Source organism: Nilaparvata lugens, chromosome 10 (assembly GCF_014356525.2).
Source record: "Nilaparvata lugens isolate BPH chromosome 10, ASM1435652v1, whole genome shotgun sequence".
NCBI classification, from domain to species: Eukaryota; Metazoa; Arthropoda; class Insecta; order Hemiptera; family Delphacidae; genus Nilaparvata; species Nilaparvata lugens.
Window position 1 is genome coordinate 32,559,036 of NC_052513.1, and position 15,591 is coordinate 32,574,626.

The window sequence follows — 15,591 nt, forward strand, 5'->3', positions numbered from 1 at the left end:
AAATGCAGTACAAAGAAACCCCGATATAACGTACCTCAAGGGAAACAGAGAAAAAAATGTTGTATCGAGTATTTTTAATGGAGAGGGGTCACTTTTATATTGAATGTAATATATTAAAACTTTCAAGGGTCATCAAAATAAATACTTTAAACAGTAATGGGGAATTCATTTATTCGTTTAACAGTGGTTAAACTGGGAACATATTATTTTAGGTGGATCAAGACTTTAACTGTGCCAATTAAAACGATTCACATGAGAAATCAAGATAACATCATACGAGTTAAATGAGGTATATTACAGCATAATATCCGTTTTATAACTCAACCCAAGTTCCTGTCGAAGAATCAAGCTCCATATTTGATTGGGAACACGTAATCGATATGCCAATTCCAATGACCCGTCTACTTCTTAATTAATAAATTAATGACTTCTGGAAATGTCCAATGGGAGTGAGTCAATCCGAACGTTCTCACTGATTTATTGAGTAATAAAGTTCAGTCTCAAGGTGGAACTTAATTAAGAAATGGATCGTGAAATGGAATAAAATTATTTTATGACTGCAATATTTATTTTGTAAATTTTGAAAAATAGTTCTTGAACCATAAATGTATGATGGTATATCATGTCTCTAGTATTCAGCTCTACGGTGTCTATTTAGTACAAATATCGGGGCACCGAGCTTCGCTGGTTATTTTTATTTATTGATAAACAGAACACAATTCTCTAAAATGACCGTGTTTATATTTTACAGCTGGCTAAACGTCAGCTTATGAATTTCGGGGATGCGATATTTTGATTTTCCACATAATCACTCGCTCACTTTTTACTATGCACAGACGACGAAAGTCTCAGCTGTTTCAGCCAAGGATGAATTATCCTTTTAATGTCGTTCAGCAAGTTTTCCCAAGGATGAGTCCTAGTGGAATCGAAATTTTATATCATAAACCTACTATGTTCCAAATTTCGTGAAAATCGTTAGAGCCGTTTTCGAGATCCGTTGAACATAAATAACTAGATAAACAGATATAAAAATATAAACAGATATACAGAAATTGCTCGTTTAATATAATAGGATTTTTGAAAGAGTTCATGAACCATAAATGTATGATGGTATATCATTCATGTCTAGTATTTAGCTCTATGGTCCATTTCCTATTCTAAACCACTCTGATATATAGAGAAATAAAGATGTACATCCACGGTATTTAGATGAAAGTATACCGTGTGTATATATTCTATATTGTATATCTTCTTCTATATACCGTGTGTACATCTCCATTCCCATACTATCCCTGATTATGACTCTTCCCAATGATAAGGCAAACAGTTGGCTCCATGGTCGCGCTGATAAGCAATCGATAAGGTAAGTTAAGCTTCATGCACCTGCTACACCCGCTGGAAGGGTGACAACTTGAAGAGCCGATTACTCTAAAATATCATTAATTTCTGAGTTTAAAAAATCGCTTCCCGGTGGTTCGAAACTCACCTAAAACTGTAGGTCCACTACAGATCAACCTGAAGCTCACTAAAAGTCCACTAAACCTAAAGGCCACTAAAGGTCCGCTAAACCCAAAGTCCACTAAAGCACACTAAAGGTCCGCTAAACCTAAAGTCCACTCATCTCTCATCTCTGGTAGAGAGTTAGTGGGGAGGATATTTTTAATATTATTTCCAAAGAATGGACATTGATATGTCCAAAGCTCCGCCAATTTATGTAGATGCTTAACAATATAATTATCTATTACAAATTATCTATAGTTATCATATTACAAATTGCTTTTTCATATCATATACAGTTCAATGATTATTTTCTTAGTCTATATTATGTAAATTCATCTATAATTTTGCTGTATTGTAAGCTATTGTATATAAGTGTATAAGCCAGTATATATTGTAATCTACATAAATAAAGTACTCAATCAATCTCTCATCATCATCATCCGTCTCATTACCCACGCACAAGCTTCAAGCTTGAAGCTCATGATGACATCATCCTCAGCAAAACAATTATCTATACTAGTTGAAGAGATTCATAACTATAGATAAAATCATTATTATCATTTTCTCTAATTCAACCACTCACAAAAATGCAAAAAGCTCCAATTATTTTTCCACCCATACATAGTCATAATTTTGAGCACAAACAATCTAATCACACTCCTTCTAACCTAGCTTCTAGAATATTCATATAAATTCTCCTTTGTTTCCCTTCTTTAGTGAAATAATTAGCAGGTTAAGTAGACGAAACGTGTGAGTAAACTAATCACAATCTAAATCAATAGTAAATTAATCACAATCTAATCACACTCCTTCTAACCTAGCTTCTAAAATATTCATCTAAATTCTCCTTTGTTTCCCTTCTTTAGTGAAATAATTAGCAGGTTAAGTGGACGAAACGTGTGAGTTAACTTCCGTTTGGCCTTGGGAAAAGCTTCCGTTTGGAAAACTGTAATTTAGCCTGCCATTAGCGACTTAACGGAGGTTTTCAGCGGTACACAAAAGTCGTTTACTTCACTTCAAACTGACAGTAGTGCTCATAAATAACATCAATGCCCCCCATTCAACTAATGCTGACAGTTTGAAGTCAAACTCACAATATAGGAATTATACTGAACTGAGAGACAGATCTGTCAGTTTTCCTTGTAAATAACCACAAAGCTTCCCATTCAACAAAAGCTGACAGTTTAGAGTGACTCACAGTATGTCAACAAACAGTGTTTTGTGTCTAAACACCGCAAACCAAATGCATCCATTAACAGAGTTCTAACAGAGTTAATGGATTTCAGTTGTACCAACATTTGTGTAATGGAATACTAATTAGAGCTGTTTTAACGTACTTTGCAGATTATACGTGGAAGTATATTTTGATACATTATCAGGTATCATGCCGAACCAGAATCTGTTGAAAACTTCTCATACTGGTGTGAGACTATAGTATGCAACTTGTAACTTCCTATAGTCTTTTTATTTAGGGCTAAATTCATGATTTATTAGTGTATACAAGTAAAAATTATTGTAGTTTTATAATGTTGGTATTCAATAAAATATTCATATCATCCCCAATAAGCAAAGTCCTTATTGATACCGTCTCTTTTAAAAAGATTAGTTGAGTGGAAGAAAGGTAACATTCCAAAATACAAATTATTTTATATTCATACAACTAATACAGTTACAGATTTGCAATTCTGATATGAGATTCTCAGCTTATCAATCTACAAGTTCACAATGCTAAGTATTTTTCTAAAGTTACAAGTTTACTTGATATAGTTTTTTTGAAATTCTCGGATTTGGCGTTTTTGGAATATTACTGTTTTTCCACTCAGACGTTCAATTGTAATATAAATAGAAATACAAATCTTAATACTCTTTTAAATTATTTTATCACAACATGTTTCAAACATTAAATTCAAAAGAGTACTGAGATTTGTATTTCTATTTTTTTTATGTAACTTCCTAATTTGTATAATTTCTTATCACACTCATTATAAACTATGATACAGTAGTATGTGAGTTTCCTCTGAATAACTCTAAAAACAGCTACAATGGGTAACGGAATTCCGCCCTTGAACTACTACCATTAGAGGTAGATTCTATAATGCGGTCCACGTTATAATGGCAGTGGAGAGAGATAGGAGTACAGCGTTGCCGATTCTCTGCCTTGCCACTGCCTTCAATAGAGAATAGATGATACCGGTATATCTGATGTATTAACTGATCATTCTTGATAAATTATAATTTATATACTTTAACAAGAATTATTATTTATTAATCGAGAAAACTTATTTAGCAATGATTGAATAATAAATTTTCATAATTGAGAGAAAATATCTTGTTAATTAACTATATTCCTACATTGTTAAGGAACCATCTGGCAACATTAGAGAAAGAAAGCGCTTTGATCTGCTTTGTCCAATGATAGTAACACCAATTTTAATCAAATCAAATTTATTCACCAATTATCAACAGTGTTACAAGAAAATAAATAAATTATTTTTTGTTAAATAATTGGCGTTGCTAGTAAAAGAAATCTTGTGCTCTAGTCACGAGTACAAACATTCCCCACTATATTTAACATGATTTTTGAATTAAATCAGTCATTATAACGTGGACCTCACTATAGCATAGAGTAAAAATACAGTTAAATATGTATTATTTGTCTCTGATTCTAGCAAGTAGAAACAGTTGATTGGACTTCACTTTCAACTGAAGAGCCTTCAATCAAGAAGATGCAACCCGCTTAACATGCAAATTCAGAAGTACTAAAGTGAATGATATGATAAAAGAGTGAATTATAGAAACCAATTATAAAAGAGAGAAAGCAAAGGTAGAATTGGGAGACAAACCTAAGAGAGCAGTAATTAGGGACAGAGTTGATGAAAGGTAGGAAAGTGGATAATAAAAAGTGAGAAAGTGACCGATAATGAAAACACTAAACATCAGACGCTCCTAATCAGCTACTGAGACAAGAAGTTGTATCTTGACCGGTGGACGGGAGTGTCCCTGGCCGGAAGCTGACAACGCCCTAGAGATGAGGAAGAGGAAGTCAGATAGGAGGACGAGGATGGGTAGGAGGAGAGGTAGTTGGAGGAGGAAGAGTGTCGATTGCAGACACGACGTGATGCGAATTTGAATGAGCGAGACAGTTTAGGAGAAATGACGCTTTCTAACGAGATTGAACTTGAATCAGATGATACCCATTGAAAGATGAAATAGGTTTTATTTAGTAGCACAGGAAAGGGATACTTATTATATTCAGTTTTAACCTTCTTTAACCAGCAATCAGTTTTTATAATTCAAATATAGTAACGCTAGTTCGCCTCCATGGTGCACATTGGGTAACGCTAAATGGACTAGCAAATGATGGCGGTCAGACAAACGTATGTTCTCCTGACCAAAAACTACACAAAATCTCAAAGGAATTGGAAATATACAGTGTATATCTAGGCATTTGAGACTCATAAGCTATATATTTGTTGTGTATCTGCCATACGCTAAATTCCACCTAATATAAATATATATAAAAAAAGAAAGTAGCCCTGAATTCATACATTTTGAATAAATATATTTATATTATTTATACTGTGATAAAATTACAATACTGCAATTACAATATTATCACAATAGCTTCAATTACAATATATTTTCTTTCATACTATTCATCAACACACTGGCTAAAAGGATAGACAGGAGTGTATATTATGTGGAAAAGTAGAATTGAATTGAATTGAATTACAGCCTTTATTTTCGTAGAGAGCGCAGTCGGCCCTCTCTTGCACTTAACTCTCTATTACAGGATAACAATACAAAAAAATACAAATAATATGATAAAAAAAATTTCCAAACAATATGAAAAAACAACGCATCAACGTATCAATAGAGAGAGAAAACATGAGAACGAGGAGGTGCAAACCACATGGGAAATATTGAGTGAGAGATGAGGACGGAATGGAAGAAAGAAGGACCTGAAGTTATGAGAAGCCTACGAAGATAGTGATGAAGAAAGGAAAAGGATGAAGAAAATAGATTTATGGATAGATAATTGCCTTTATTTATAGCACTTTAAAATACTACAAGTGTTGTGGGCAAAGAAGAAGTAGAAGAAGAGGGAGAAGAGAAAGAAGGAGACAAGGAAAAAGATGATGATGAAAAAGAGGAAGTAGAAGAAGATGAAGAAGATAAAAAAAGAAGAGAGGAAGAATAATGGGAAAAAAGTGGAAAGCCAAGGGTAGAAGGAAAATGTCAACGAATAAAAGAGAGAAAACATATTATTGGTGAACATGACCCAGAGAGGGGAAAATAAGATGAAGAAGAGAGGAAGATTATTGAAGGGAGAAGAGGAGGCAGAGAATGGTTATAAGAATGAGAGAAGAGAAGAAGATCGAAACTATTGAATAATTTGTAGGATTCGGCCGAGAAAAATCTGGAGATAATATACGTACAGTATTCGAATATATGTATATTGAGAAGTTTGGAGATTGAATAAAGGTATAGAGAGAATCAATCGTGACCAATTGCTGTTTATATAGGTGGTCTGTTCGTTTTAGGACGAAAACTGGTAACTGGTTATGAATGCTGGTTATGTATGGGAGCTAATTTCAAATCCATACACGGATGCTATTATGGGGGACACACATTTAGGTAGGTGAGTAGGCCTACAAGTTGCTTCCTTGTAGTCAAACAAGAAGAGAAAGAAAGAGATCGAGAAAAACGAGAAGAATAAGAGGAAAAATAAAATGTATGAAGATGATGGAGAAGAAGAGGAAGAGTATGATGAGGAAGAACAAGAACAAGAAGGAGAAGAAAACTAAAAAGTGGATAAGAAATGAATAAAAGAAGAAAAATGAGGAGAGGAAGAGGAACAACAAGATGAAAAAGAACAAAAAGATGAAAAGAAGACGAAGAGGAAGAAGAAAACTGAGTAAAATGATGAAAAGAACCATAAGGAGAATCGAAAAGTTAATATAAATAGAAATGAAAGTAAAATGTACTTAAATTTGATTTATACAATGTAGAGACTAACCTCCCAGTACATTCAATTCTGTATTTGTCTAATTGGCACAATTTGTTCTTCATATTATTATTTACTGTGGCCAGTATTGTTGTAGTCAAATGGACAGACTACTACAATAATTTCAATTGTAATCGAAGTTGATTACTACGAAATTGATAGTGAAGTTGTGTTTCTTTTCTGGCTCAACATTTTACAAAATTACTCAAAAATTTCCAATTTGTAGAGATTTGAGTGAAATATTTTTGTTTTCAAGTATTAAAATTGAAAATTCCTAGTTTAGTCATTAGTTTTGAAGTGGAAATTGGACTTTTTGAAGTGAAAAGTGAAATTATAACCACATTCTTTTTTGAAACTTTGTAAAAGATTGGTAAAAGACAGTTTTGGGGTATGCCTGTTGTCTTCTCCCAATCTTATATCATATTTTAATTATGATTTGTGATTGTCAATGAAATAAATAATTAGTATAAATTTCCATTCAAAGAATGAATAGAGTAGCTTGAAATCAAAGTTCTACGTAACTCTTTAATGCAAATACATTGATGGCGGACCTGAATGGAAATTAAATAGCGTGATTGTGAACTTCATAGAGGAATACCTTATGATGGGAAAAGGAGCAAGAAGGAGGTGGAGAAGGAGAAGGAGGAAAAGGAGAAGATAGGAATAACCATGATAAGAGAGTAGAAAGACTGATATAAAAGAAGTGAGAAGAAGAAGTAGAAGAAGGAAAAGAAGAAGAACAACAATAAAAAGAAGCAAAAGAAATACAATAAGAAGAAGAAGAAGAAGAAGAAGAAGAAGAAGCAGAAGAAGAAGAAGAAGAAGAAGAAGAAGAAGATGAAGAAGAAGAAGAAGAAGAAGAAGAAGAAGAAAGAAAAAGAAGAAGAAGAAGAAGAAGAAGAAGAAGAACAACAACAACAACAACAGCAACAACAACAACATCAATAACAAAAACAAAAAACAAGATGAGAAGAAGTCGAAGAAGACGAAGAAAATCAAGTTAAAGGATAAAGTAAAGGTATACAAAACATAATGCAGTATTTTCTACTGTACAGCAGTACTTTAACCTATAAAGGCTTTCAATTTCTAAGCTCAACGCAATAGGAAAGACGTTGGTGTGATAGGAGTCTATTAGTTCCACTACTACTTCCCGAGTCGCGACTCTATAATTGATTGTCAAAACAAAATTGGTTGCGTTTGGTCTGGAAGATTTACGCATAGTGTGTGTGCTTCAGCCACACCCTTATCACTTTCACCTTCTCATCTCGGATGCTGTTCAATCTCTCTCACTCTTCCAGACTCTTCTAATCATTTATTTTCACTCCTCATTTTTCTACTTTTTCCTACTTCTCTGACTTGTCTCCTACTTCTCCTCTTTTCATGTTCTTTTTCCACTTTTATTTATTATTTAATTTTTTTCCAGTCCAATATCAGATTTTCTCTTCATTTACCAGCAACCAAATAATTTTCTCACCATAAAAATGGCCACTATCTTCTTTTCGACTATTTTCTGTCTATGTACTTATCCATTTTCTTTCTCTTCACCACTATCTCTTGCACCTTTACCTTCTTTTTCTTTAAACCTATCAGACTCAGATTATCTCATGATTCTACATTATTGATGAACTTGTCCTGTTATCTCCAATCTCTTGTTTACCATTTTTACTTCCTGTAGTTATTCCTTTTATTTATTTTCACTCCTCGTATTATATTTATCCTTGTATTATACTTATACTTATACACTCCTTGTATTATATTTATATTATATTATCACTCCTTCATATTATATTTCAGCTGTGGTAGCTTAAATAGGCCAACGTATTTTTAACTTGGTTTCAAGTGAAATTTTAAATATTTTGAAAATAGTGATGGAGGTTTCTTGTTTGGAAGTAAATTCCATTTACAAGATCATGAGATGATCATTTATTGACTTAAAATTGTGTGTTAATCAAATCACTCTACCAAAGACCTTAAAGAGATATAGACCCACAATGCCTATGCCTTCCCAATGCTCTTACTTGAAAATTGAAGGCCGCCATTGGGGTATATGTAGCACGACATATTATATCTATATATTTGTAATAATATAGATTACAAAGGCATTTGTATGTAATAATCTTATATGTTGCCCGCTCAATGGCCGATTTCAATTCCTAGTACGACACTAGCGTTGCATGTGAGTCTATGCATTTTTAAGGTCTTTGAACTCTACATAACATCTGGACTATTTATTTTTAATTGAAGTTAAAAGCTGATTTGGGCAAATGTCTGTTGTTTACACCTGGATTGTATCTATTGTCTACGAATAAATAGATAAATATTCCTTCCTCGTTCCTCCCATTCATCTCTTAATTTCTAATTTATCACTCATCTTCCACTTCAAATTCTAATGTTGTTCCATATCTTGTCTTCGTATTCTCATCCCCACCAATTCACCCAGTCCACCTACTTCTCCTCACCCTATTTCCTAATCCTGCCTGTCCACTCTCCTTCACACTCCTATTAAAATTTCCTTTCTTCCAATATCTCTTTCATCCTTATCTCCTTCTTCCAATAACTCCAATACTTATCCTTCACCAATTAGTTCCTTGATAAGATTACCGTCCTTCATTCCACTTTTATTTCTACCAATCGGCAGTGTGACCCACTTACTGCCTCAGATCTGTTCCGAAATTTGTTTTTAGTCAGTTATCGACGAAAAAAATAAACTGAACCTGCTCTGTATATTGGATGGGAGATTGCCGAATCCTGCGAAACTGGATCAACTAAAAAAATAATTGAAAGAGTGAAAGGAAGCCGATTATGGGTGCCGCTGTTTGTTTATAAACAACAGAAAGGCTTCACGCAAGAGAATTTTTCCAAACATTGATAATAATAGGATGGAGAGTTTTTTTACGAAACTATTTCTTATAAAATATAATCGTCTGTGGAATAACGACTCTGCAGACTAATAAAGGTGTCAAGGATATCGTAGAATAATAATGGAACCTCATTTTATCTAGAATCAAGACCACTTTTTCGCGCTGGAGTTCTAATATAGAAACATAGTTACAGCAGATCTAGTTACTTGACGTGATTTACATATTTTCCTCAATAATTCACTCAAACCATATTGAATTCCATGTAATACAGATACAGTCAGTGAGTATAGAATGTAAGAGAATGTATCTCACTGGATACAGTAGAGTTTATTATTGCAACAGAGACACGTGTTCACACACAATTCACAATGCAAATGACACTGATGTAATAACATGGTTAGATAAAATAATAAGGTAGTGCTATTTTTCTTCCAAATTTATAGGTGACAAAATCCAAGATCAGGTTAGAATTTCACGTGTACAATTTTTATACAATTTTAGACCAAATTAAACATTAAAACTATAAATTTTGAATTTAGATGGCTTGAATTAATATAATAAATTGATTAGAAGTATTCCATTCAATTACCACTTGTAACGAATAATATTGAGTTATTTAAGAAAATTTGGAACCATTCAAGAAATGAATGGTTACAGATCAAATCTTCTAATCAGAAAGAACCTCCCTCCTCAAATCAAATTAAAAAAATTGGGAATTTTTAATTCTCTTAGATAACTTCTATTTACAATCTTGACACTGGACTCTAACGTTTCGGAATTAACATGATTGCAACAAACCAGATAGACTTTCAGACAGATAATAAACAAATTACTCTAAGTTTGAACCCAACTTAACTGAAATTTAGTCAATAATAAACAACTAACCTCACAACAAAATATAAACTAATTTGATGTCCTCAATAAATTTTAAGGCTGTTAATGGATAAACAACTACTAAAAACTACAAGCAGAGTCAAAAGATACTATGAAATGAATAATAAATTAATATAGATGAGATAAATAATACTATTGAATATCTTCACTCTACAGATACTGTTGTTGGTGAGATGATGTGATATCTATCCATAATGAAAACACTGAGATGTTGTCAGAAATTTCACTAATTTATTTCAAAATTATATACATTTTTTAACACCAATGGTGTCATCTTTAGTGTGTTCACTGTATGTTCTCTGTGTGTTCACTGAAGACAAAACCTTTGTTGTTGAAAAATGTATGTGATTTTGTAATAAATTAATGATATTTCTGACTATATCTCAGTGTTTTCATTATATTCACTCCTAACTAGTAACTAGACTAGTACCTAGTCTGCTATTAACTAGACTTGCAGCTAACTAGTAACTACTTACTACAGCTATACTGAATAAACTACATCGCTCTAAAATCTAGTAAGCTCACAAATTTGAACTACACCGCGCTAACACAAACAATGTAGTAAACTGGACAATGATTCAAATATATTCTCAGATCGCTAGCAAACAACTACACTCAATTATTGATTCGTAACTCACTAATTCAACAACTGAACCGAACTTTCGAAGCGGATGGAATAATTAGATAAACAAACTCTCGCATAGAATGGAACGAACTCCATTGAACTGAAAACTGAACGCTTCCAGTCGACAAATCCAATGCTTATTCTGCCTGCCTCTTCTTTGCTATCTGCTTTTAGTGGAGGTATTTTGAGGATATCGATCGAAGAGAGAGGAGAAAGAAAGAGAGAGAGCGAATGAGAGAGGGACAGGTCGATGATAGCGAGCTAAAATGCGATTCATCATCTGTCAGCCATGGTTGATGGGAAGAGAAACAGTAGGCGGCTGGAGCCTGGTTATCCGATTTTACACTTTGCATTCGATCTAGCCGATTCAAATGAAAAGTCTGAAAATCAAAAATATTCATTTCATATCCTTCTCGACAAACCTCCAACGACATATTTAATTCGTTAGATTATCAATTTCCAATTCGGACAATAATGCCTATCTACATACATATTTGCAAAAACTAGTGACGTTTTAATAGTGAAGGAGAAAAATTCTCATTTCTCAAATTCAAAATTCTCATGGATTCTCCCCATGTGTGGAATCATATATGGGAAGAATCGATAAAACTGATTTGGCTATAATAATATCGTGTGACCTGGCTGGCTCAGGTCTGGTGTCAGAGTTTTCCGGTCGCAACTGATCAATTTCAGGGCCTCTGACATGACCTAACGACTGATTTTATGCAGGTGGGACCGACGCCTTAACGTGTCCATCCGAAACACGGGGCTATTATATTTTGGAAGTATGAAGCTATTTCATTCAAGTTCTAGAATACAATGATTTGCATCCATTTTGTAGTAATTCTTATTCATTGTCAAAATTGCAGATCATTAAATTATAGATTCAAAAAGGGTAATAGCTTGGCCACTATTATAGCCTTCAATTATTATTATTTGGTAGACATGAAATCGTCTATGTTTTCATTGATTGAATCAATATTTCTCTAATCACCCTAAGCTTCATACACCCGATAAAACTTTGATAGTTAAATTAGGACTGTGTTCCAAGTTTAAGTTATTTTACTATTCAAAGTTTTTTATAATAGATGGAGTGAACATTATGTTCTTGGACCTTATTTGATTCATCAGCTTTTCTCCACTCGCCCTTATAGTAGTTTTGGCAGACATCATTCAACTTATTTGAAAGTAGATTTGGTAACATTATTAGTCGATGATCAGTTTTTTCTACTCTGATGGGTACTAGTTTTGTCAATCGATATTATTATTTATTTTTTAAAATGGATATTCACTTTTAATCAGCTGACTATATCTGTATTTTTACAAAAACGGTAAGATACAGATATAAAAAGCTTGGCATCAGCTGATTAAAAGTGAATTGATCATGTTCACGGCGCGTGTATCTGTACGCAACTTTAAGCAACATTATGGGTTTATCAGTAGTTGATTGTTATCAACTTGTTTGATAATACATTGATAATGATATTGATTATTAATCTTCATTATTATCAACGTGTTTGTAGTGGCTGATAAATATTGGGAAAAATTCTATCCGATTAATTAAGAACATGGAAAGTTAGCATCAACTTGTAAATTAATTGGATGAATTTACACGTTTCAATGAATTTATAAATAATTGATGAATATTTTGGCACTCAAGTACAATTAGTATTCAACGATATCTTTATGGTATCAAATTGTAAATTGATTGCATGACACTCAATGTTTCAATGAATATTTATCATTTGATTGATAAATATTTCAACACTCAAGTATATATTAGTATCTTTACTCTAAGGCATCACAGTCTTCACTCTATTACTATTTGTTTTACTATTATTTGGTATCTTAACTTTAGGGTATCAACTTGTGAATATAATTGGATTACTCTCAACTTTTGGATGTATTGATTGATTGATGTCACTCACCCTGCGACGCGAACACCTGATAGAACTGCGACAGGTAGGTGAGGATGGAGAGACGGTCGGGCACTTCGTAGAGGGCCATGTCTTCTGCGTCGAGGAGGGCCGGAATTCCAAGATGGCGTTCGGCCACCCTGAAAGCCAGCTCGTTGTTCGCGTAAACGTCGCCCTTCTCCAGGCTCGGGAAGTCTCTGTTGGGCAGAAAAAATGAAGAAAATTAGTTGGTTGCCAGCAGAAAAATTGAAAAAAACTATAGTTAGTTGATTAGCAAAAAATTGAAGAAAATTTGTTGGTTGATAAGCAAAATCATCATCGTCTCAAGCAGCGTACAGACTTGAGCGCCACGAGCACGCGCATTTCACTTTTCATCAGCTGATGCTATGCTTATCTCACTGTTTCTGTACAAATAAAGATAACTTATAATAGGCATAGAGCATCAGCTGGTAAAAAGTGAAGTGGCGCTCAAGTCTGTACGCACCTTAAAGCCGGGTCCAGACGCTCAAGTTAACCATCAGTCGTTTGCTCAAGCAAAAGACTGATCGTTTGGTTCAAGCAAAAGACGGATGTAAAATTGCGTCCACACGCATCCGTCTTATGTCGTCCGTTTTCCTATTTTTGTGCTCACAAGTTCAGTTCGTCATCAACTATGGAAGAGCTAGTACTCTTGGCCACTTTTGTTTTGTGTGTAAAAAATAGGAAGGAAGGTAGAGTTCATCGTTCACGTTGGAGTAGGGACTGGTTGAAAAGACACAAATTTTCTCACGTTGCATTGCTTCGAGAATTGCAAGATGAATCTGAAAATATGTTTATAATTTTGTTTATATGTTCCTCATTTACGGTGAAACGCGGCAATAGATTTTCATGAAATTTGACAGGTATGTTATGTTCCTCTTTAAATTGCGCGTCGACGTATATACAAGGTTTTTTGAAATTTTGCATTTTAAGGATGATACAAAAGGAAAAGAAGTCTCTTTCAAACGCCAATATTACCGTAAAAATCAGACTATAGACATCATAAATCAGCTGTCGAGTGGATTATTACTTGCATGCAATTAATATCCCATTGTAATTTGGTAAAAAATCAGCTGTCGTGTGGACTATTAATTGCAATCAATGTGGCATGCAATATTGGTAACTCGATGTAGCTTATTATTTTTTCGCCCGACTTTTTCTCTGCTTTCAACTCGGTAAGCTTTTAATGATATTAGCATAGTTGTTTAAAACAAATTATTAGCATTATAATGCTAATAATTATTTTTAATATTAATAATTATTGTCGATACAACTAAAATCATAATATCAACATTAAATTCTGTGAGTATCATGAGAATTAGGAAAGAAAAAAAGCGTTATATAAAATCAATAAAAAACTTGCTTATTTTCAAGTAATCGCGAGGCATTTTATTAATTTGAAGGCGCTGAATCCGAATCTGAAATCACAATTTATCTATCTCCATTTTTACGCGATTTAGGTTTTGGTGAATAGGCAAAAGACGGACGGTTTGATGGAAAAAGATTGCCGGCCGATACATTTTAAGTTTGACGACTTGAGCTTGAAGACCCATCCGTTTTACCGTCCAGACGCAACGACTTACATGCTCCGACTTTTGCTTGAGCGTCTGGACCGGGCTTTACATAGCCCAAGGATTGGGCTATCGCCTGTTCCGACTTACAAACAGTTTATTGTTATTTCAGTTCGATAGATAACATGGAAATCTGAATAAAAAATTTGATGAACAAAATATACATAAAATTAATTTAATTACAAATGAACTGTCAAAAAGAAGAGTGAAACAAACAAAAGAATAAGAGGTCGGCAGCTGATTACAATCTGTAACAAGTCGGTCATACACCGGCCAATGAACAGGTAGCAAATCATCTTTCCAAGAGCACAGAAGAGAGAGAGAGCGAGAGAGAGAGAGAACGATTGAAAGAAGAAGAAGAAAAAAAAGAAGAAAAAGAAGAAGAAAAAGAAGAAGAAGAAGAAGAAGAAGAAGAAGAAGAAGAAGAAGAGAGACAAGAGCTAACACGCTGACAGATAGTGGGTTATAAGAGAGAGGATTGAGATGAGTGACAGTGACATTGCATTAGTGTGAGTGGCCAGTTTAGTATTGCATTTGCATTGCAGCCGCCTGCGCATGCGCATGCCCACTGCAGACTGCACTCTGCACTGTAAATAATTTGCATCTTTCGTCTCGGCTCTAGGACTCGGCCCAGTCTTGATTGTCACGGTCGCGGTCATAAGCACCACTAAATCTTTGCTTTGATCACAGCTCATTTCCTCCAGTTTTCCTTTCTTCCTCTTCCTTGCGTTCTTCCTCAATCTATCCTTATTCTGTGCTCTTATTTTCTACTATAATCAGCAGTGTCTATCGTGTTTCTTTACCTTCTCTTCATCATCGTTTTCTTCTCTAGCTTCAATCATTCGAGCCTCATCTTCTGCTCCTCTCTTATTCATCTTCATCAAGCAAGGGGATGAAGAATATGGAAAGAAATAGAGGATGAAGAGCCTCAACTTGATTTTTCCTAACTGCTCTTGTTGTTCTTCCTCATTTCTCACTTATCATCATGTTCTTTTCTTCTCTATCATTTCTTTATAGGTCCTTCAATATTCTATTCTACACCAGCTTCACCTCTCACCTATTTCGTTTTGTTCCAATTGTTCTACACTACAATTTCTTGTTTTTTGATTTTTTCTTTTTGTGGAGGATTCTCTACTTCTTAATTTTCCCTCCATTTTCAATTTCTCAGCTTTTTCGTCTCCTAACCTACTCTAATATA

The 15,591-nt window shown here is 34.0% G+C and overlaps 1 protein-coding gene across 2 annotated transcripts in view; it reads right to left on the bottom strand.

The window, feature by feature from the left end:
• Nucleotides 1–15,591, bottom strand: part of LOC111050289 (MICAL-like protein 1) — a 157,436-nt gene that overhangs the window by 39,154 nt on the left and 102,691 nt on the right. For both annotated transcript variants that reach the window (XM_039437244.1, XM_039437245.1), the window contains exon 3: nucleotides 12,817–13,001. In XM_039437244.1, coding sequence (XP_039293178.1) covers nucleotides 12,817–13,001 — 185 coding nt within the window. The remainder of the gene's footprint in view (nucleotides 1–12,816; nucleotides 13,002–15,591) is intronic.